General features: G+C 58.5%; 2 protein-coding genes across 6 annotated transcripts in view; one reads left to right on the top strand and one right to left on the bottom strand.

Annotated features, from left to right (window-relative positions):
- The window catches only part of ACO2 (aconitase 2), a 48166-nt gene extending 39972 nt beyond the window's left edge, over nucleotides 1-8194 (top strand). Inside the window, exons 8-18 of the mRNA XM_006068902.3 lie at nucleotides 118-209; nucleotides 1175-1280; nucleotides 2418-2575; nucleotides 2708-2781; nucleotides 3392-3503; nucleotides 4563-4685; nucleotides 4883-5038; nucleotides 5864-6055; nucleotides 6430-6562; nucleotides 7066-7187; nucleotides 7662-8194. Of these exons, the coding sequence (XP_006068964.2) occupies nucleotides 118-209; nucleotides 1175-1280; nucleotides 2418-2575; nucleotides 2708-2781; nucleotides 3392-3503; nucleotides 4563-4685; nucleotides 4883-5038; nucleotides 5864-6055; nucleotides 6430-6562; nucleotides 7066-7187; nucleotides 7662-7796 (1403 nt within the window). The 3' untranslated portion in view covers nucleotides 7797-8194. The remainder of the gene's footprint in view (nucleotides 1-117; nucleotides 210-1174; nucleotides 1281-2417; nucleotides 2576-2707; nucleotides 2782-3391; nucleotides 3504-4562; nucleotides 4686-4882; nucleotides 5039-5863; nucleotides 6056-6429; nucleotides 6563-7065; nucleotides 7188-7661) is intronic.
- On the bottom strand, nucleotides 96-20603 carry POLR3H (RNA polymerase III subunit H). 5 transcript variants are annotated; one of them, XM_044940810.1, is made up of 6 exons: nucleotides 20137-20598; nucleotides 17352-17448; nucleotides 12431-12517; nucleotides 11977-12040; nucleotides 10430-10631; nucleotides 97-943 (listed from the first exon to the last, which is right to left on the bottom strand). In XM_044940810.1, the coding sequence occupies exons 1-6, from the start codon at nucleotides 20245-20247 to the stop codon at nucleotides 842-844; spliced, it is 663 nt and encodes a 220-aa protein (XP_044796745.1). In that variant the 5' UTR covers nucleotides 20248-20598; the 3' UTR covers nucleotides 97-841. The 5 variants fall into 5 exon arrangements, with proteins under 5 accessions (XP_044796746.1, XP_044796745.1, XP_006068962.2 ...); XM_006068900.3 differs by lacking the exon at nucleotides 97-943 and adding an exon at nucleotides 9276-9547 and having other exon boundaries at nucleotides 20137-20597; XM_044940812.1 differs by lacking the exon at nucleotides 97-943 and adding an exon at nucleotides 9859-9879.
- Between the last annotated feature and the right edge of the window lie 775 nt (nucleotides 20604-21378).

Here is a 21378-nt window from a genome sequence, read left to right as displayed (position 1 = left end):
CCAGGGCCCGGTGTGTGTGGCAGGTGCTGGGTAACTGGTTCTGATGGATGGATGGATGGAGTCTTGTGACCAATTTCTGTCTTACATGCTTCAGTCTCCCTCCCTTGTTGATTTCAGACATTGCCAACCTTGCTGATGAGTTCAAGGATCACTTGGTACCTGACTCTGGCTGCCATTATGACCAACTGATTGAAATTAACCTCAGTGAGGTGAGGCAGGGCATTGGTTCTAGGGAGCTTCTGAGGGTGGCGGTTGTTCAGGCGCCATCTGGAGACTTCTGTTGGGCCTTGGGGAGAGCTTGGGCAGGTCCCTGGCTGCACACCCAGCAAGGCTCTTGAGCTTTTGGCTCCCCAGCTGGTCATTCAGAAACATTCAGTTTGCCCCTGCCTCCGCTCTCGGAGAAGCCAAGATTTTACCCTTGAGCTTGCTTTGTTGTGAGAATTCAGAGGGCAGGGCCCAAGATTCCAAGCCCGACCCTGGTGCCCTGAGACCTGTAGATCAGGGTAGCATTTGGAAGGCCAGAGGAAGGATGGGCTGGAGGAACCAAAGTAGCAGAACAGAGCAGCTGAGGGTTTGGGCCCTGAAGCCAACCTGCACCAAGTTCAAATCCTGACTCTGCCACTTAAGCCTGTGACCTTACTTAAGGTCACTATGGGCCTCACTTCATCATGTGTAAAACCCGAGGCAGTCATGGGAACTGAATGAGCTAATTCATGTAACAACTGTTGCTGATATTTATTGAGGGCTAATTGGGTGCCAGGCACTTCACTCAGTGCTTCACATTGGTGATAAGTAGCATCACGTATAAAATGTCTGGCCTCCAGATTCCAGAAGCACCACCTCACTGGAGATAACGGGCTGAGGGAGCCGGCAGCCTTGATTCATCCCATGCCTCTGCTGTCTCCAAGCTCGTGACCTTGGGCAAGGCAGGCAGCTCTGCCATCTGCAGGCGGGAGATAATGACCTTGGGGGTTGGAGGGCTCCAGGAGCAGGTGCATGGACAGTGCCCGCTGCTCGGGCCCTTCCTGGGATGAGGAGTGAGCTGTAGAACGAGAGCTGGCCTCCCAGGCCCACCGTGACTGGGCGAGCAGAAGCCAGGCCACCTCGAAGGAGAGAGGTGTCACACACCAAGCTGAGTTCCTTCCCACTCCCGCCCCCACCTCTTTTGCTTCAGCTGAAGCCGCACATCAATGGGCCCTTTACCCCTGACCTGGCTCACCCTGTGGCAGAAGTGGGCAGTGTGGCAGAGAAGGAGGGGTGGCCCTTGGACATCCGAGTTGGTGAGTACCCGCACCCCCAACCCCAGAGCCAGCAGGTCCGCCCAGGGCTGTGGACCATCGCCCGTGCTTACCGTGGGGCCCTCCTGAATGGTTCAGGCACTTTCTGAAATAGTTTTTTTTCCCTCCACAGCTTCTTAAAAAATTACTTTTTCTTGGTATAAAAGAAATACCTATCAGTGTAGAGACTATCGACAAGAATTTTAAAACACCCCTAATCTCCACCCTCAGCCAGAATCAGCTCTTTGTACATGCCCATATTGATGTGTGTAAATTTTGTTTTACGAACATTTCCTCTTTCACCCACCATGCCTGACTTGACTTTACACGCTTTACACACACACACGGGCATGTCGGCACCACTGTTGCCCTCTTTTCGTGAAGCACATGAACCCCGGTGGCCTGAGAGTGAATCTGCCCCTGCCCCTTCATAGCTGGGTGACCGTGGGCTCGTCGCTTCGCCCCCTGTACCTCGGTTCCCCAGCTGTGAAATGAGGGTGATAACGGTTAAACTTACTGGGAGGGGGGACGTGTTGAGGGCTGGCGAGAGCTTCCGACGGTGCCTAGCATGAGGCGCTGCCCAGTGTGTGCGGCCTTACTAGTTGACGTAAATAAAAAGAAGTCTTTTGGAAACTTAATAATTAGAAAATAAATCACTGAACTGGTAAGACAGACTGTCTCTCTCTATAGACAGTGTGATGTCATCCAGTCTTTACTGGCTTTTTGAATAACTATGATAGACTTCTTTAAAAGAATTCTTTTCTTCCTGATTATAAAACCAAGTAGAAAGCCAGAGAACGCTACCAAGTATAAAAGAACATGGGCCTCTAGGTCCTTACCCAGCAGTGGTCCCTGTCCGTAGCGTAGTGGGGCCCTCCACTGTGTGTCCACACACAGACTCTGTTCACTCTGAGACAGTGGGTTATACGCTGCCAAGGGTGTTCAGCGTTGTGCTCAGTCGCCACAGTTTCTCTTAAGTGTCTGGGTTGAGAGGATAGACAGCGAGATAGGTTGCTTCCAACTTCTGTCTGTTGGGAGCAGGGTCGGGGAACCCTTGACTGGATGCGGATCGTTTGCAGTCGGGCGGAGCTCTGGTCACTCTCCTCCTGACCGTCCATCCCCCCACCCACGACGCACCAGGTCTGATTGGCAGCTGTACCAACTCCAGCTATGAAGACATGGGCCGCTCCGCAGCCGTGGCCAAGCAGGCGCTGGCCCACGGACTCCAGTGCAAATCCCAGTTCACCATCACCCCAGGCTCGGAGCAGATCCGCGCCACCATCGAGCGGGATGGCTATGTGAGTGCCCGTGTGCCGCGCCCCAGCTCCCCCACCCCTCTGCTGAGGAACGTGGCTACAGGGCAGATCCGGTGCCCTGGGGTTCCCGCCAGCTTGCCCCCGACCACTCCCCGTCCTCTCTCCCCACTGCAGGCACAGATCCTGAGGGATGTGGGTGGCATCGTCCTGGCCAATGCCTGCGGGCCCTGCATTGGCCAATGGGACAGGTGAGAAGCACAGGTTTTTTTTTTTTTATGTATTTTTTAAAATTAATTTTTTTTTAATCAAAGGATAATTGCTTTACAGAATTTTGTTGTTTTCTGCCAAAGAAGCACAGTTTTGTAGGATGGCCCCTTGTGTTCTGGGGTACAGAGCCCCAGATATTGAGGGGAGATGCCCTTGGGGTGGAGCTTCCAGGGCTGTAGGATATTAGAAGACTTCTCCAGGCAGGACTAGAAAGTTGGGCTGGAGGTAAAGAGGAAGAGTCCCCCGCAGTGCTGAGTGGCTGCCTGCCCAAGGCCTGGGGAGTGGGAAGAAGCCAGGGAGGCCTCATCCTAACGCATATGGCGGGGGGCTTAGATGGACCCCCCTGAAAGGACGCCATAGCCCCGGTCAGGGATCCCTGGCCTTGGTCTGGCCTCTTGTCTTAACGTGTGGCTTCTAACAAACCTCAGTGATGCCTGAGGTTCCCTCCTGCTCCGTGGGTGTGAGTTGAGTCCCGGGAGGAGGTGACCATTTCCAGGTCTTTCCATTTCCCCCTCCTCTGCCATGAGCTCAGCAGGTCAGGCCAGCTGATAAGGCCAGATGTCCCTAACTGTGTCCCCTCTGATCTGGCAGGAAGGACATCAAGAAGGGGGAGAAGAACACCATCGTCACCTCCTACAACAGGAACTTCACAGGCCGCAACGACGCAAACCCTGAGACCCACGCCTTTGTCACGTCCCCAGAGGTGAGGCTCCGCCCTAACCCAGGATGGCCTCTGGGGGCCCTGCCCTGGCCAGTCAGGGGGTTGGGGGCCCCACAGGGCTGCTGAAGGAAGGTTGGCATCACAGGGCCAGGAGTTGTTAGAGCAGAAACCAAGAGCCACAGGCCTTGCCGGCCCCAGGCATCGAGCTCCCTAGGTGTGCCCTGCCTGGCTCCCCTCAGCCCCAGGAGTGTGAGGTTTTGTTCGAGTCACCACCGGAGACAGAAGGCAGTCCTGCCTCCACCTGGCCACATGGGCCAGATCCTCAGTGCCCTGGGGTCCCGTTGGTGACCGTGAACAACACAGGAGGCGCCTACACTGCCCGAGCCAGGAGGGAGGCCGTGCTGTCACGAGGAGCAGTCAGTGAGCTGCATGCCCTGGGCACTCGGTGCTTGTCCACGCGCAGCCAGTCTTCTGTGACTTGTTTTTCCTGCGCTGGGTCTTTGTTGCGGTACGCAGGCTTTTCTCTAGTTGCAGCAAACGGGTCACTCTTGTTGCTTGTTGGGTTTCTCACCGCAGTGACTTTTTCTGCAGAGCATGGGCTCCAGGGTGCAAGGGCTCAGTAACTGTGGTACATGGACTTAGCTGCCCCACAGCACATGGAATCTTCTTGGACCAGGGATCAAACCCATGTCACCTCCTTTGGCAGGAGGATTCTTAACTAGTGAACCACTAGGGAAATCCATGGCTTGGTTTTTTAAATGAGCATTCCAGAAATACTTCAGTGAAGAAATGGCCCCCTCCATGTTTTTAATGCCCATGAAGGAATGTCATCATGGGAGCGTTTCTGTGCCAGGGCCTCTCGGGGTCCAGCACTGCCCCTGCCCAAGGAGGCGCTGAGGTCCAGGCCCCGGGGGGCAGTAGAGGTGAGTGCGTGAGTCCTCTGCAGGCCCTGGTCCCAGAGACACTGCCGCAGCTCCTGCCTGCCAGGGGAGAATCTGGAAATTTCCCGGCTCCGCCTCAGTTTCGGCCTAGGGTTATGCTTAAGTAAAGGGATGGGTGGGGAGTTCGGTGCGAATGACAAACTGGCCGCCTCCCTTCCAGATTGTCACAGCCCTGGCCATTGCTGGCACCCTCAAGTTCAACCCAGAGACTGACTTCCTGACTGGCAAGGACGGCAAGAAGTTCAAGCTAGAGGCTCCAGACGCAGATGAGCTTCCTCGAGCGGTGAGCAGGCACGGCCTCTGCCTCCCGTTCTGCGGGCCCACCTCGGCCTGGGGCTCAGGGCCGCTGAGATGCTTCCGGCCCAGGAGGGGCGCTCGCCAGGACGGGGAGCTTGGCACATGGGGAGTTTGCCTGCCATGGGAGCATGTCCACGTGGGACTGAGGGCTTGGCACCCAACCTGCCCTGTCGCCTGCTACAGGAGTTCGACCCCGGACAGGACACCTATCAGCACCCCCCCAAGGACAGCAGTGGGCAGCAGGTGGACGTGAGTCCCACCAGCCAGCGCCTGCAGCTCCTGGAGCCTTTTGACAAGTGGGACGGCCGAGACCTGGAGGACCTGCAGATCCTCATCAAGGTCAGCGGCTCAGGGACACGCGAACAGCCTTGCTGCCAGGGCACCTTCCCCTGATGGGCAGGAGGGCCCAGGAAACCACACAGGCCCCCACGGACCCCGGGGAGAACACGGTCAGGAGTCAGGCGGGGGCAGGAAGGGAGGTTTGGCTGTGGGGGACTAAGGGGATCTGTGTCCCCCATTCTGCTGCCCTGTGCCAGGCCAGCTGCTCAGGGGCCTCTGGGTGTAGGCAGTGAACACAGCGTTAGGAGGGCAGGGTGGGCACCATGACCCTCACAGCAAGCCTCTGTGCACTGGGCTTGACTGGACAGGCTCTGGCGCAGTCGATTCCTAGTCCCATGGTTGAGCATCGGGTAGGGCCTGTGCCTGGGAGCTGAGCTGACCGGCCAGAGGCCTTGGAGCCATGCCACACAGGCACTGTGCTGTTTACTGCGGGGTCTGCAGGCGGTGACACAGCCACCGTTAAGCCCACGTGGTAGACAAAACTCATCAGTCACCAGGCAGAACCCAGACACATCCCCGGGCTCGTCTGTCTCTGGCATGAATCTGCAGGTGGTCTCCCAACCTGGGCATCTCCTACCTAGGGGCCTCGGGCTGAAGGGCGAGTGAGCAATCACACGGGTCCTCCGTGCCTGGCTCTGCCCCTTGAGGGGCAGGGGACAGCCTTGCCTGAACCCTCTTGGCCAGAGCATGGTGGCGCCAAGACTGCAACCCGTGTCAGAGCCTGACCTGCTTCTTCGGTCCGCACTGCCTACCTCCAGAGGGCCTGTCCGTCCACCACTCAGAGCCCACACCCCGACCTCTGTTCTCTCTGCTCACCCACCCAAGGTCAAAGGGAAGTGTACCACCGACCACATCTCGGCTGCCGGCCCCTGGCTCAAGTTCCGTGGGCACCTGGACAACATCTCCAACAACCTGCTCATTGGCGCCATCAACGTGGAAAACGGCAAGGCCAACTCCGTGCGCAACGCCGTCACCCAGGAGTTCGGTCCTGTCCCTGACACCGCCCGCTACTACAAGGTGGGGCAGAGCTGGCGCTTGCTGGTGGCCAGGTCGGGCACTCCCGCTCAGGGAACGTGGCATCCACACTTGCAGCTGTGCAGTGAAATGGTGTCCCAGTGTCGAGGCAGCCCCATGTCTGTCTCCCCCGCTGCCCTGAGCTCTGGGTCACACCTTCCCAGGCCCTGCGGACAGCCAGGCCCTGTCTCATCCTGTCTTCTGAGGGTCTGGCTGGGGCTGGATTCAGCTCTAACTTCCCTTGTCCTTGGGGTGCAGGTGAGGCGGGGGGCTCTGGCCTCTTGACCTGTGAGCCTTAGGAGGCCTGAGGGCTGAGCAGGAGGTGGGCCAGTGCCACCCTCTCCCTCATAAATTCACTCCTTACTCACCCCTGACAGAAACACGGCATCCGGTGGGTGGTGATTGGAGATGAAAACTATGGTGAGGGCTCGAGCCGGGAGCACGCGGCCCTGGAGCCTCGCCACCTCGGGGGCCGGGCCATCATCACCAAGAGCTTTGCCAGGATCCACGGTGAGCAGGAGCCTGGTCCCAGCCCCGCCTGCCTCCCCTCACTGGCAGCCCAGGGTCACCCGGCCCGCAGAGCCTGGCGGGGCTGGAGCCACGTGGCCGGTCTCCAGGGTGTGTCCACAGAGAGACCCCACAGCCCCCCGGCCCCCAGCCTCTGCCCCTTCAGGTTTGTCGGTTCTGACACCGCAGCTCCCCATCCCCGGCATATACTGGTCTCGCTTCCACACTTGGAGCAGTTGAGATCCAGGCCACGTGGTCAGAGGACCGTCTCTGACTGTGAGAGGCCTCAGGGAAACACAGGCATCCAAGCACGCTCGCCTAGGGCCCCACGTCACTGGGAGAGCGACTAAGCTGGCCCTCACGGTCAGTGACCCAGGTTTGTCCCCACGTGGCAGGACCTGGGGTGACCCTCCCAGAGCCCTAACTGGACTTGGTTGCTGAGGTTCCTCACAGAGAAGGGAGGGACGGGACCTGCCCACTATGGACTACTGCCCCCTGCCTTCTAGAAACCAACCTGAAGAAGCAGGGCCTGCTGCCCCTCACCTTCGCTGACCCAGCTGACTACAACAAGATTCACCCTGTGGACAAGCTGACCATCAAGGGCCTGAAGGACTTTGCCCCCGGCAAGGTCAGGGGGCAGGGAAGGAGGGTGGGCCAGCCAAGCCCATTTGTTTCTCCCAGAGCCACCCTGAGAGGGGAGGGGAGGGCTGCCCTCCTACACCTGGCCCCACCAATACCTCCTTCCGTGAGCCTTTGTTCTAGCTAGAAGGGCCCCTGAATTCTCCAGGTAACCCCTGAGAGGGAAGCAAATGCCTTCCCAGAGATGAAGATAAAGTCAGCTCAGGCCCCCATTCCATCCAGTCAGTGGCCCAGGCCTGGCACTCCACGGCCACAGCCCACACCCTGCAGGGCCCTGTGGTCCCAGGAGTCAGGGCCTCCAGGTCTTCCCGTGGCCAGCCGCCGAGGCCCACACTGGGCCTCGGACCTGGTTCACCTTGCTGACCCCAGGCCCCGGAGTGGTGGCCCACCCTCCTGAGCCTCTAGCGGAACCGAGGGCCGTGTTCCCAAGGGCCTGCCCGCCCACACGCATCCCTCCTCACAGCCGCTGACGTGCATCATCAAGCACCCCAACGGGACCCAGGAGACCATCCTCCTGAACCACACCTTCAACGAGACCCAGATCGAGTGGTTCCGCGCCGGCAGCGCGCTCAACAGGATGAAAGAGCTGCAGAAGTGAGGGCCCGCTCAGCCGCCACCGCCCGCCGGCCTGCTCCTCGGACCCGGCTCCGGCGTCACAAAGGCAGTTCTGCATCACCAGAACCGGACCCGATCTGATCCAGCCGTGGCTCCACTTGGAGATGTGGTGGCCGGGCCTCCTGCCCTCCTCCCCTCGGCCCAGGGAGTGCCCCAGAGCCGGGGGTGGGGGAGGCTCTTAACAGCGTGTCAACCCCCCCCGTCTTCCCGTTTTTAGTCCGATTCAGATCTTGAGCAGCTTCATGCAACTGTATTTATTTTTGATGACAGACGCCCATCTAAAGTTTCTCTCTTGCCTGTTCATTTCACTGGTGGCTGAAGGATTTGAAAAAATCCTTCTGCTCTTACAAGGAAAATAAGAATTCACGTTCAGTGACTGTTGCTGTGTGAGTGGTGGTGTCTGCTGTTACCAGCTCCAGCAAGGGGCAGGGGGGTTCCTTCACAGCCAGGCTCAGTGGACACCCCCGAGAGTCACGCCACCGCGTTTGTTTTTCAGCCCCACTGCCTGCGGAGCAGCCTCCCCTCCCCATCCCCACATTCCAGTCGCTTCCCCGATGGGCCTGGGGGGTTGGGCCCGATATGGAGCCTCTCCTTTCCCCTGGGCTTTGAGTTGCCCTTCAGACACGCAGTGTGTGTCTGTCTGTCGTACAGACCAGCCACCACATCCAAGGTCACAGCTAGTCCCTGTGTGCCCTGCCCCAACCCCCTGGCACAGGGTGGCGGCAGGCACGGCTCCTCTCCCTGGAGCACCATCCACTGTCACCACCCACAGCTCCAGACCCCTGTGTCCACGTGAGCCGAAAGGCAAGGGTGGGAGGCAGGCTCCACGGCGACCCCTTCATCAGGACAAGACTTGCCTGACGGAAACATGGTGTCTGGTAGGAGCTATAAAACCATGTCCTGGTCCCAAGAGGTTTCTGGCAGAAATGAGTGGAGAGGCAGGAGGAATCTGGCAAAGCCATTCTGTTGAGTAAACGATGCGGCCCGCCTCCAGGATCTCAAACCACAAGCAGACAGACCCCCAGCATGCTCAGTGTGGCCGAGGTCGCAAGGCGGCAGCCAGCCCGAGGCTCCCTGCTGTACTGCTGGTGGGGACACGACGACAGCAGGTGGCCAGCCGTCCCCCAGCTCAGGGAAGCCTGCCGCCGCCACTTGCCAAGGGGCCGCCTGGCTGAGTCCAGGCCCCCGCCCCCCCCCACGCCGGTGGGAAGGAAGGTCATTTCCCTTGAAGGTCAGGCTGATGAGCGCCTGGCAGCTGCCCCGGGCCAGCCTCTTGCTCTCTGGGTTACTTGTGGGGTCGCCAGGCTCAGCTGGCCCAGAGCTTGGCCTGAAGCGGCCGGGACCTCTCACCCCCAAGTCCACCTCTAGGTCATCTCTATATGTGATCTGGGGTCAGGAAGGGTGTGCCGTCCCGGCCGTGGCAACTTGGTGACCGTAGATCACTGAGACAAGGGCGGCTCTCCCGGGTGACGCTGTCTTCATTTATTAAATGTCTTTGCTGTCACCAACGGGCAGAAGTCCGTGGGGACCGTGGCACTCGCGTAGCTCTGGGAGGGGCAGGGGAGGGGACAACCTGGCAGGGCACAGGCCGCTCCCCGTCTGCACAAGCGGTGGGGGTCTTCAGGGCCAGCTGCGCCTCCTTCCCGAGGGCCGGGCAGGGTCTGTGGTCACAGCGCAGGGCTAGCTGCTCGTCCACCAGGAGAGGAGGCCCAGGCCCGGCTCGCTGATGGATCCCTGCCAGGGTGGGGAGAGGGAACCGGCATGCTTCATCTACCGTTCAGCCTGGAGCCAACTCGGACAGGAAGCAAAGGGGGCCCTCTCTTCTAGGTGAGGCCCCAAGGAGGGTAGGGCACAGCCAGCCAGGAAGCTCTGGGAACACCCAGGAGCCACACCAGCACCCCAGAGGGGAGGGAGACTCCCCTCTCGCTCCAGCCTCTTTGAGGCCTGTAAGGAAAGTGTTGGTTTACCGAGGACACGGCCCCTAGCCCCTCACCTGTATGCCTGCCCACAAGGGCACCAGCGTGCCAGTCCTAGGCCTGCCCTCCTGAGCCGCTGGTGGTCTAGTCCTGCCAGAAAAGCCTAGTGACCTTGAGCCCCAGCCTCCGAATCATGCAGAGGGGACCGCCACCCCTCTTCCTGACAAAGACAGCTGCCCTGAAAGTGAACAACCTGGGCCCCACGTTACACTAAAACCCTACCCGCAGGCCCTGAAACCCCACTTGGGTCACGTGTCAGATCATGAGGGTAAAAGACAAGGGACCCAAGTCAGATCTGGTGGGTTTCAGCTTCCCCAGGCCCTCAGGCCACTCAGGTCTGCAGTGGAAACAGCCTTGAGGGTCCTGTCCCTCCCCCCACCTCCCCAACCCCCAGTTTCTTCCTCATGCAGCCAGCTCAGCAGCAGCCTTGTCCAGCTGGTGCTGTCCTCTCATGGCCAGGGGCCTGACTCGCCCGCCCCCCCCAACAGCGTGGCAGCTTTATGACACCGCCGCAAGGACCACTGCTGCCCTGGCCCGCAGAAACGGCTCCCCAAGAAGGGTGCACCCAAGACGCCATGGCAGGGACTGCACCCCCACCTGCTGGGTCCTCCTGCCCCCAGGTCCCATCAGGACAGCTCACCATGAGCGTGTACGGAGCCTCCTTCTTGGGCAGCTCCTCGCTGGAAGAGGCGGCCTCAGCTGAGCTAGGTCCCGTGGGGGATGTGTCCATGAAGCTCTCGTCCACCACCCGGAAGCGGACCTCCTCGCCGATGTCCATGTACAGGTCGTGGGCGCCCTCCTCCGTCTCATACTCCCACACCCACACCTGCTCTGCCTCGTCACTGGGTGAGGCACATGGTCAAGGCAACAACCAGGCCAGCGGGGAAGCCCTGGGTTTGGGGGCGGGGGGGTTCCTCCCATAGTGCCCATACCCCCAGAAAGAGCCAGCTGCAGGCTGACATGTTTTGCCTGGGAAGTCACAGGAAGACGGCTCAGCCCCACATACAAGAGGCGAGGTCGGGCCGCCCTGGAGCCCGTGGAGTGACCAGAGTGCCAGGACCCAGGCTGGGAACATGGACATCAGAGCGGAAGGAGTTAGGAGCAGAGCGCAAGCTGCACCTCCACCCAGGAATGATCACGGCCCCTCAGTGCCCGGGGTTGGATTCCACCTGTGTGCCCTCTCAGAGGCTGGCTGCCAAGTTCAAATCTCAGCTCACCGCCCACTGGGGGCCAGGCCCAACCTCTGTGCTTCAGGGCCCCCGTTGGTATACCAGGGGCGCTAGGGAGGCCTGCCCTCCAGGGCTGCGGTGGGGAGGTAATAAAACAGCATGCGTGGAGGGCACCCTCCACAGGCCCCACGGTCGATCCGAGTGCTGGCCGCACGGTGCGATCCCGCACGCCTCTGCACGTCTCACGGTGCTCTCTGCTGGCAGGCAGCCCAGGAACCTTCCCGGTTTCCAACAGGACATGGCAGGTTTTCTGACAAGTTCCAGAGTCACACACAGACCCTGCCCCAGGCCCTGTACATGCGTACACACACACCACACACACGTACACGCACACACATGTAAACACACACACACACCATGCATGCACACACGCACACACACGTGCACACACAAAACCGGGGCCCCTCCCTCAGCAGATCCACACTGAAGGGACATACTGCCCTCCAGCGGCAGCCCTGCAGGTGGGTCCTGCCTCTCCTCACCGCCAGGTCCCCTGCTGGGCACTTTGGGTACAGCTGGGACAAGATGGGGTCTCTCCCGGTGAGCAGTCTCGGGGAGCATCCACAGAAACAGCCACCCCAGTGCAGCAAGGCGAGGGCCGGGACGGGGACAATGGGGGAGCCAGCAGAGACTCCTCAACCAGCCCAGGACCTGCAGCGCCAGGCCCTCAGATGCGCACTGAGGAGGGGCGGCGGGCCGGCCAGGGGCCTCAGAGGGAGGCGCCTGAGATGCTTCCTGAGGGGACAACCTGAGCGAGGCGAGCTGGAACCAGGCCTGGCAGCCCCGACGCAGGCGCAGGCCCCGCGGCCTGTGTGGGACGCACTGGCAGGTCCGTGCTTTGGGAGTAAACGAGAGAAGGGGTAGACAGAGGCCGGCATCAGGTCACAGGCCCCAGGGCCACCCCGAGGAGTGGGAACCCTCCTGTGGAGAGGCGCGAGCTCTCAACCTGGGAGGATACAACTTGGCTGGCTGCTGCAGCGACTCCGGAGGGATGAGAATGTCGTCGAAGAACCCTAGGGAGACTGGAAGACAGGCAGGTGACAACGTGAGTAGACAGGCCAGCCCTGAGTCTGTGCTGCCTGGGGACCCCTCCTCCACCTCGGAGCCCCACACCTCTGTCTGGCCTGAGCAGCCACCCAAACCCCAGGTGGGTCAACCCCGCACTACCAGGGCCAGCGGCCCGGGTCACCTCCGCCAGCTCCGGTGCCTCCCTCAGGGTGTCTCAGCCTCCTGGCCAAGGCCCCGAGCTGGCCAGGGTCCGCACTGTTACCGGACGGACGGCCGAGCACCCCCTCAGGAAGGTTCTGCTCATCTAGGTGGCCGCTCCCCTGACCACCTGGAGAGGGCACTGGCCCGGCGCCTGCCCCCGGCGTGCTCCCAGGTCTCGCGTGAGGATGCAGGGCCAACGTTACCATGCACTCCCTCCGGGCTGCAGCCTTTGATCTTTCCGATCAGAATCTCGTCCAGGAACGGATGGAACACCACATAGCGAAAGTGAACTGGAAACAGAGATGGCGCGGCGGTGATGAGCAGGCCGTGAGCAAGGGCCACTCCGGCTGCGGGTGGCCTGTGCTTGCCAGTGTCCACCCTCACTCACTGGCACGCTGACCCCCATGGTGACACCAAGAGCCCACCCAGCAGTCCATGCCAGGCCTCCCTGTGGGCCTAGACCCGTTTGCTGAGCTGGAGGGACCCTAAGCCCAACTCCTGCAAGGCCTCTGCTTGGCCCCCACAAGAAGCACTGGCCCTGAAGCACAGGCCGCTCCCGATCTGTCAGTCACACCCGAGCCCACGTCCTGGCCATCAGTGACGCCAAAATCAACCTCAGCCTTCCTCCAGGCCCTCTCCTTGAAATTCTAACGAGGGCAGAAGCAACTGGCAGAGAGAACCAGGTTTGGAAACAAGTTCCCCATCTCCCGCTGACCGGCAAAGTTTGCCCCAGGCGCAGCTCTGACCTGGAACAGGATGCTAAAAATGCCCTGAAATTTTGGGGGGTGGGGAGGTTGGGGGGAGCCAATAAACCAGCAACAATGCCTCTGTGGGTTCTCAGGTTCTGCCCTAGGTGGTCCCTACTCACGTGAGCCCAAGCAAAGTATCAGGTAGGGTCTGCCCACATCACAGACTGACTCCACAGCCTGGCAGAAGCCATCCCTTGATCACTGCTGCCCCTTGCAGAGAGCCTCAAAGCGGGTGCCCACTGAGCCCTAAAGGCATACGGTGTCTAGGGCCTGACTCCGCCAGGGCTAGATAATAACCCCGAGGCTGCCCCCCGCCTAGCCGCCCAGGGCCCATCTCAATCCGCCCGTGTCAGTGTCATGGTTCCCCACTGGAAGCAAGCGGCTCCGGGAGGTCAGGTAACCTGCCCACAGCCACACAGCTGTTCTGCCAGCGGGAGACTCCAAGCCTTTCTGAACCACCACCCAGATCCATGGAGTTGAATCTGCCTCCCCCGTTTAAACCCCAAACACAGGCTTCTGCTTTCGGCGCCCTCAGCTGCCTGGTCTGCTGGCTCACCCCAAGGACAGCGGGGTCCACCTGCCCCCCACCCCAGCTCCCTGCAGGCTGCTTCCCCACGACTCCACCACGCAGGAAAGCGTGGGGGGAGGACAGGGGGCAGCTGGTGCGGCTCCCTCCCAGTGAGGGGACAAGCACAGCTGTCCGAGCCTTCGTCGAGACGGGAGAGCCGCACGCTGACCTCGTAGAGAGCAGCTGAGGGCCAATGTCCCTAATGCACAGAATGGAAAAATCCCTCTGCCCGTGTGACCCAGTTCCATCAGCTCAGTTTAATATGTCCCCACGGAGCCTCTGCCAGGGCTGTGCCAGGCCGGGCTTGGGCACAGGGCTTGCTGGGGCAGGACAACACGTGATCCCGCGCCCAGGGAGCTTGAGTCTGGAACGACCACAACCAAAGCACATGGTGAGCAACCCAGGTGTCCGTGGACAGATGGATGGATAAACACACTGTGATACAGCCATGCAACGGAAGACTGTTCAGTCTCAGGAAGGAATAAAGGGCTAACACAGGGAGCCACACGGATGAACCTTGAGGATATCATGCTGCAGGAAATAAGCCAACCACAAAAGGCCAGCACTGTAGGATCTTATTCACAGGAAATGTCCAGAAGAGGCAAATTCAGAGACAGAAAGTTGATGCATGGTTGTCGGGCTGGTGGAGGGCAGGGGGTGATGGCTAATGGGCGTGGTGTTTCTTTTGTGGGTGACAAAAATATTCTAGAATTAAGACAATGGTGACAGTCCCACAGCTCTGTGAATATACAATGCTGAAAGCCCCTGAATTGTATGCCTTAGAAGGGTGAATTTCACGGTATGTGAATTATATCTCACTTAACCAAAAGGAGGCCACAGACCAGGTGGAGGGCCAGCTGGGGTAGTGCTGTGTTGGGGGCCACCTCCCAAGAGCCCCCCCTGAAGTTCTAGGGATGTTCAGCCTGAGGTAGGAAACCCGAAAAGTCAAAAAGGATGGGTCTGAAGAGCCAGTAAGAAGAGGAAGACCTGTTCTTAGTTGTAGGCCGAGGATAAGCAGGGCTGCCTTAGGACGCAGTGAGTGTCTGACTGCACTCAAGGGTGCCTGGAGGAGCCAAATTCACAGAGACAGAAAGTAGAGCGGTGGTTGGGGGGTAGGGGTAGGGGGTGGGTAGGGAGAGGGGAGTGGGGAATTGGTGTTTAGTGGAGACAGAGATCTGGTGTTGGAAGATGATAAAGTACTAGAGATGGATGGTGCTGACAGTCAAACAACAACGTAAACACCGACTGTCACGGAACTGTACGCTGAACACGGTAATGTTACGTTCTATCACAGCTTAAAGAAAAAATAAAAGGGAAAAGAACAAAGCAAATGGTAGGCACAAGACAGGCTGCTCCGGGGCCATGAGTGGGGCCCCAGCTCAGCCAGAGGCAGGGGCAGCGGGCAGGTCAGGAGAGACTTCCTGGGGGGCGGGTCTACCCAGCTTGGAGGGCATGGGGCACACAGGGCTGGTGCCAGGTAAAAGTACCCTAGGTGACACGGGATGAGGCTGGCCAGTCGGGGCCAGTGTCACAAAGCAAAAGGCTGACATCTCGCGAGCACCTACTATGTGCCGGGCGCCAGGCCAAAGGCTTCCTGTGGTTTTTCTCCTTGACTCCTTGTAATCTCTATGTGAGGCAGGTACTATGAGTATCATACTGTTTTCCCAGAACTGAGTCTCAGAGAGATAGGTAAAGTAACCTGGCCGGGGTAGAAGTAAAAATAGAAGAAGTAGAAGGCAACTGGTGAATGAATAACCCTCGAAGCAAAGGCGGAGGCCCAGTGCTGAGCACCCCTCAACACACCCTCGGCCACAGCCCTGGGGAGGCAGTGGGGGAAGAGGGCCCGGGCCCAGGGTCAGCCTCGAAGCCTGGCCACTACCCCACCACAGATCAACAACTCGCCCGCACGATGCTCCACGGGCCCCGAGGAGCCTGACTGCCGCAAGTGTTACCCCAGTTTACAGATGAGCAAAGTGAGGCTGAGCCAGGTACTCACCTGCCCGGGGTCCCCCTGCAGGGGGGTCAGAGCCAGAATTCAACCCCGGGTCCACGTGGACTCTATCCCTGCACCTTGTTCCCAGGAACACCAGGGACCCAGGCACAGGGGGTCAGTCAGAAAACCAGCAATGACGCCAAACAGCAGAAACAACCCAATAAACGGGCAGAATCTCCGCATATTTAACTTTCCTCTCCAGTCTCTCTTGAAGTTCTGGCCCCCATACCACTTGTCTCCTGGACAGCAAGGCCCCTGTTCCCCAGCAGAGACTGGCTCAGCTGGACGGCGTCCTTCTCTGTAAACGGCCCGCGTGGCCTTGTCTCCACATCACCATCTGACCTTTCTGCTCACGAGACCGTCCCAGTCCACACACAACTCAGAGCTCCACGGCATCCTCTTGAATGAATTGTCTCCGGATTCCTAGACACACATACCAGGCAGCCTCGTGGCATGTTCTGGAATGCTTGGACATCCCTGTGCCAAGGCTGACGCCCCCAGTGGGGGTCAGGGCTGAGTGGGAATCACTGCGGGGCCCTCCCCAGAGATTCTGACTCAGAGGGTCTGGGGCAGACGGGCGAGCGCCCAGCTGATGGCGAGTGGCATGTCTACACCCTGACTAGCCCCAAACCATCTCAACGGCCTCCTGGCCCTCTGCTCCTGACTTGGTCTGTCCCGGCAGGAGAGAGACCAACATCCCACTTCCTCCTTGAGAGCCCTCCTCCCATGGGGTGCACATCCCTTTGCAAAGTGACTGCAGCTCCTCCCATCGGGGGAGTCCTTCTCCAGCCCGCGACTCTGGCCTTGGTCATGTGACCTGCTCTGGCCAATGGGATCTGAGCAGAGGCTCGGCCAGGAGGTGCTTTGGTACCCAGTCTGTCTGCCTCCTGAAAGAAGACACCACATGGAGCAGAGATGAGCAGCCCAGCCGAGGCCCCCCCACCCAACCAGTGTGCCAACCACCAGACACATGAGACCACCCTACACCATCCAGCCCTGGTCAAGTCAGCCCGGAAGACCACCACCGAGCTGACCGACAGAATCAGAGGAACAATTCAAATCAATGAGCTATCCGGACTCGCTATAAGCCAAGGTCCTGTCCTGAGAGCTTTGCGTGTATTAACTCAGTAACCCTTGACAGTCCTGTAACTTAGTCTACTGTTAACTGCCTTTTACTGAAGATGAAACAGAGGCTGCCTATTCCACTTACGACATAGAGCAAACAAGCAGCAGAGCTGGTATTTGAACCCAGAGGCCACGAGTTTAACCATTATGCCCTGGTGTCCCTCGAGGTCTCCCACCCCCAAGCAGCCTCCTGTGCCCTTCCTCACTCTCCCCACTTTTATTCAGCAGTGCCGACTCCACCATCTGTCCACTCCCCCGACCTGAGCGCACTGACAGCCAGGCAGAGTGGGGCTCAAACCACACACCGGACCACAGGGGACACGGGCACAGGCACAGCCACAGCCGCAGAGCTGGACAGGCCTCGAGGATCACCTCATCCACCTCCCCTTTTCATTGGTCATGTTGCACTGCATGTGGGATCTTAGTTCCCCGACCAGGGACTGAACCTGTGCCCTCTGCAGTGGAAGCACCGACTCTCAACCACTGGACCACCAGGGAAGTCCCCGCCTCTTTTTTTATAGACAGGAAACCGAGGCCCAGAAATGGGAAGATTCTGCCCATACCACCCAGAAAATTTCTGGCAGAGTGGTCAGGACTAGATTCCAGATCTCCCAACCCCAGACCAGGACCCCCCCACCGAAAACTGAGCCCCAAGAAAGCCGAAAAGCCCAGGAGGAGAGGGCACCCACCTTTCGTGTGTGACGCACCATCCCCTGGGAACACGTACGCGTCCTCCAGCTTGGTGATGTCAAACAGACAGATGCAGAGTCCCACGTTGTACACGACCTGTGTGCGTCCATGTACACGCCCAGTGACTCCGAGGCCCAGCTCCCCGGGCAGGCTCTCCTGAGATCCGCACCTCCCCCCTCCATGGGGCAGGTATCCCCATTTTAAATGCACTGGGGCAACGCCTGAGGTAAGGAACTCCAGCAGGAGATGAACTCTAAAAAGAACAAAGCCTTTGGTGACAAGACAGATTCAAGTCCCAACAGCAGCTGCACCACTCCCTGTGTGCCTGCAAGGTCACTTCTCTGAGCCTCGGTTTCCCCATCTGCAAAAATGGACATACCAGGCTGTGGGGCTGTTAAATCCAAAGAGAACAGATGTGAAGCACCTAGCTCAGTAGCCGGCTCACCTGCTAGAAGCAACCCTCTCCAATCAAGGATCATTACTATTAGTAGCAAGGACTGGGGTGGGGAAGCCCAGGTTAAAACTACACTTTTCCAAGGTCCCAAGTCCATCCTGGAGCTCACAGTTCAGAGTGTCAGAACCACAGCTAGTCGCTGTTCTGCTCACAAAGTCTCAAACGCACAGACGTGGCCACAGGGACTGAGGCTGGCAGAGTGACGCACAGGAGGCCCTGAGACTGGGCAAAACAGGCCAAGGACGTCCACACCCCGTTTCCACGGCACGATGCTCCAAAGGACTAGCTGCTCGGTGTCTGCTTATCTGACACCAGCATCATCACATCCCAAACAGAGACCTTGCAGGACTGTTTACAGATTAGCAAGGAGCTCAGAGAAGTGAGTCCTGGCCAGACCTCAACGCAGTGAGACTCAGAGTCTGGCTGGTTTGGGAAGCACAAAGAGACAGGCGCCCTTGCCTGCACCTTGGACCTCTTTTGCGAGGTCTCCTCTCAAATGACTCAGTAATTCAAATGCAGAAATACTTGTCAGGGAATTCCCTGGCAGTCCAGTGGTGAGGACGCTGCACTTTCACTGCTGAGGGCCTGGGTTCAACCCCTAGTTGGGGGACTAAGATCCCACAAGATTCAAGGAGCAACCAAAAAAAAAAAAAGGAAATACTTGTCTGAACAGGTCAGAGAAGGCCCTGTGCCACAAAAGGACTACATTCCCTTCTTAGACTTCTCATATCTTCTCTCTTCGTCCCCTCAGAGGCCCCCTCACCTTGTACCTTACAAAGTAACCAGACACCATCCACTAAGGACTCTGTGAGTTCTCGCCAACAACGCCCCAGGTCTGTACACCCCACCTTCTGTGACTTCAGCCTCTATGGCAGGGACCTGCCTCCAGTCTCTAGCCAGCCGGTCTTCTTCCTGCTGGCTCTTTCTCAGCCTACTACAGATGAAGGCCATCACTCCAGCGAGGTCCTGCGGGCCCTGTATGGGCTGGCTCCCACCACTCTCCAGCCTGCCCTCCCCTCTCTCCCTCTGCCCTGGCAACACCAACCTCCTCCAAGCTATGACAGGTTTGATATTCCTTCCTGCCACAGGGCCTTTGCACATGCTGTTTCTGCTTCCTGCATAGCTCTACTCTACCCGGAATCCCCTACATGAGTTCTTCCTCACCACCAGATCTCAGCTCAAGTATCACCTCCTAGCAAAACCTCTTGTCTCCCTCATTGTAGGCAAAGTTCCCTCTTCCACAGGCTTATGAGAACACCTGTTGTCATAATGTAAGTAAGTGAAGTAGCTCAGTCGTGTCCGACTCTTTGCGACTCCATGGACTGTAGCCTACCAGGCTCCTCCCTCCATGGGATTCTCCAGGCAAGAATACTGGAGTGAGTTACCTTTTCCTTCTCCAGGGGATCTTCCAGACCCAGGGATCCAACCCGGGTCTCCCGCATTGTGGGCAGATGCTTTAACCTCTGAGCCACCAGGGAAGCCCATAGTAAGTTATCTCAGTTGGTCATCCCACACTCAACTGAGTCTCTTGTTCATATCTGCTGTCCCCACCACACTACAGAGTAGAAGCGTGTCTGTTTTATTCATTCAACAAACAATTATGGAACATCTGCTCTGTGTCCAGACTCTATGGGGGTTACCTGCGGAGAAGAAAAAGGTCACTGCCCTCATGTAGAGGAAAAGAGAAAAACAGTAACCACGTAAACAAGCAAGAAAAGAGTGTGGCGACTGCTAAAACGGAGAGTGGTGTGGCACAGAATAACTGCTTCAGAAAAGACAGAGGGAAGGCCTCTGACTGGCACTAAGGCATGCTGGCCTGGCACCTAAACGGTGCACAAACATTTCTTTTGAAGGAATGAATGGCTAAACCTCCTGACAGCTGAACTACCACCCATCTTCACAGCAACAATGCATGGTTGGACAACAATGATTATTTCCATTTTGCAAATGGAAACCGAGGCCCAGAGCGGGTAAATGACTTGATTTAGATTGCAAATTATCGAATAATTTGGAAGTGGGGACGCTGCTGCTGCTGCTGCTAAGTCGCTTCAGTCGTGTCCGACTCTATGCGACCCCATAGACGGCAGCCCACCAGGCTCCGCCGTCCCTGGAAATATTCCCCAATTACAAGAGCCTTTTTCAAACCCAATTTTTGATTCTCTCCAACATCCTAGTGAGGTAAAGGATGAGTTCATCCCACGCACAGGTGAAGAAACCGAGTTCTGAGACGTTAAGCTCCTTGCCCCAACACCAAGACTTGGCATGGCCAGGCCGGCGGCGGGCGGGTACGCCGTGCTGAAGGCCTGCCTGCGACCCCGCGGACCCAGTACCTTGTTGGCCAACTTTTTGTTCAACTCTTCGGCGATGGAATCGTTGAGCTTCCTCTCAAACTGCCACGGGGGGATCCGCACGGTATCCACCATCTCCACGAGGACAAACATCCCAGCCTGGGCAGGGGGCTCTGGGAGCCGGAGGATCAGTCACGCACCGGGGCCTGCGGCGGTGGGGATCCCCGAGCCCGCTCTGTGGCGTCCCAATAGACGATAACCGTCCCCAGGCCGGCAAGGCGGGCTGCGCCGTAGGGCCCGGGGTGTCCCGTGCGGGGCGCGCTCCGATTCAACAGGAAAGAAAACAGGCTCAGCGGCGGCGAGGAGGTCTCCTGGCTGAGCCGGAGCGGCGTGCGGCCCGCCACATGCAGCCCCTCACCACGCGCCGCGGCCACACACCGCGCACTCAGACGCAGCCCGCGGCAGCGAGACCTGGGGCGAGATTCCGAATCCAGTAGCTTCCGGAGGGCCGACCAATAAGAAGCTTCGGCCCGCCCCCGGCGTGGGGCGGGGCTGCCTACCGGCTCGTGCGAGGGGCGGGGCGAGGCGGGGGCGGAGCCTCCCCTTCGGTCTGCGCGGAGCTGTCAAAACCCTCAGACAACGCTTTCAGGTTGCTAGGCGACCTCGGTGCCACCCAGTCAGCTCTCGCCTAACCTGTACGTCCTCTCCTTGCTGGTCTCCGACAGTCCTCAGCACTACTGCCAGAGTGATCCTTTCCAAATGCAAACACAATCTGCTTAGACCCTACCGGATTCTGGAAACGGGGAGAATTAACCGGAACCGAGCAGCGGGACCTTTTTCGGACAATAGAAATGTTCTGTGTCTCCTTTTAGCAGGTGGTTACACGGATGTATGTAATTGTCAAAACTCATCCAACTCAACATTTAAGATCTTTGCATATAACTGTAAGCAGATTAAATCTCGATTGAGAAGCAATAATAAATTGGGACCAAAAAAAAAAGAAAGAAAGAAAGAAAACAACCCCTCAGTGGCTTCTCGTGCGTGCTAAGTCATTTCAATCGTGTCCGACTCTTTGCGATCCTATAGACTGTAGCCCGCCAGGGTCCTCTGTCCATGGGATTCTCTAGGCAAGAATACTGGAGTGGGTTGCTGTGTCCTCCTCCAGGGGATATTCTTGACCCAGAGATCGAACCCCTATCTTTTATGTTTCCTGCATTCGCAGGCGGTTTATTTACCACTAGCGCCACCTGGGAAGGCCCAGTGGCTTCCCATTCAGTTCAGTTC

The sequence above is a fragment of the Bubalus bubalis genome, chromosome 4, assembly GCF_019923935.1.
Source record: "Bubalus bubalis isolate 160015118507 breed Murrah chromosome 4, NDDB_SH_1, whole genome shotgun sequence".
NCBI lineage: Eukaryota > Metazoa > Chordata > Mammalia > Artiodactyla > Bovidae > Bubalus > Bubalus bubalis.
Note: the sequence above shows the minus strand (reverse complement) of the source record. Positions and strands in the feature narration are given on the sequence as shown.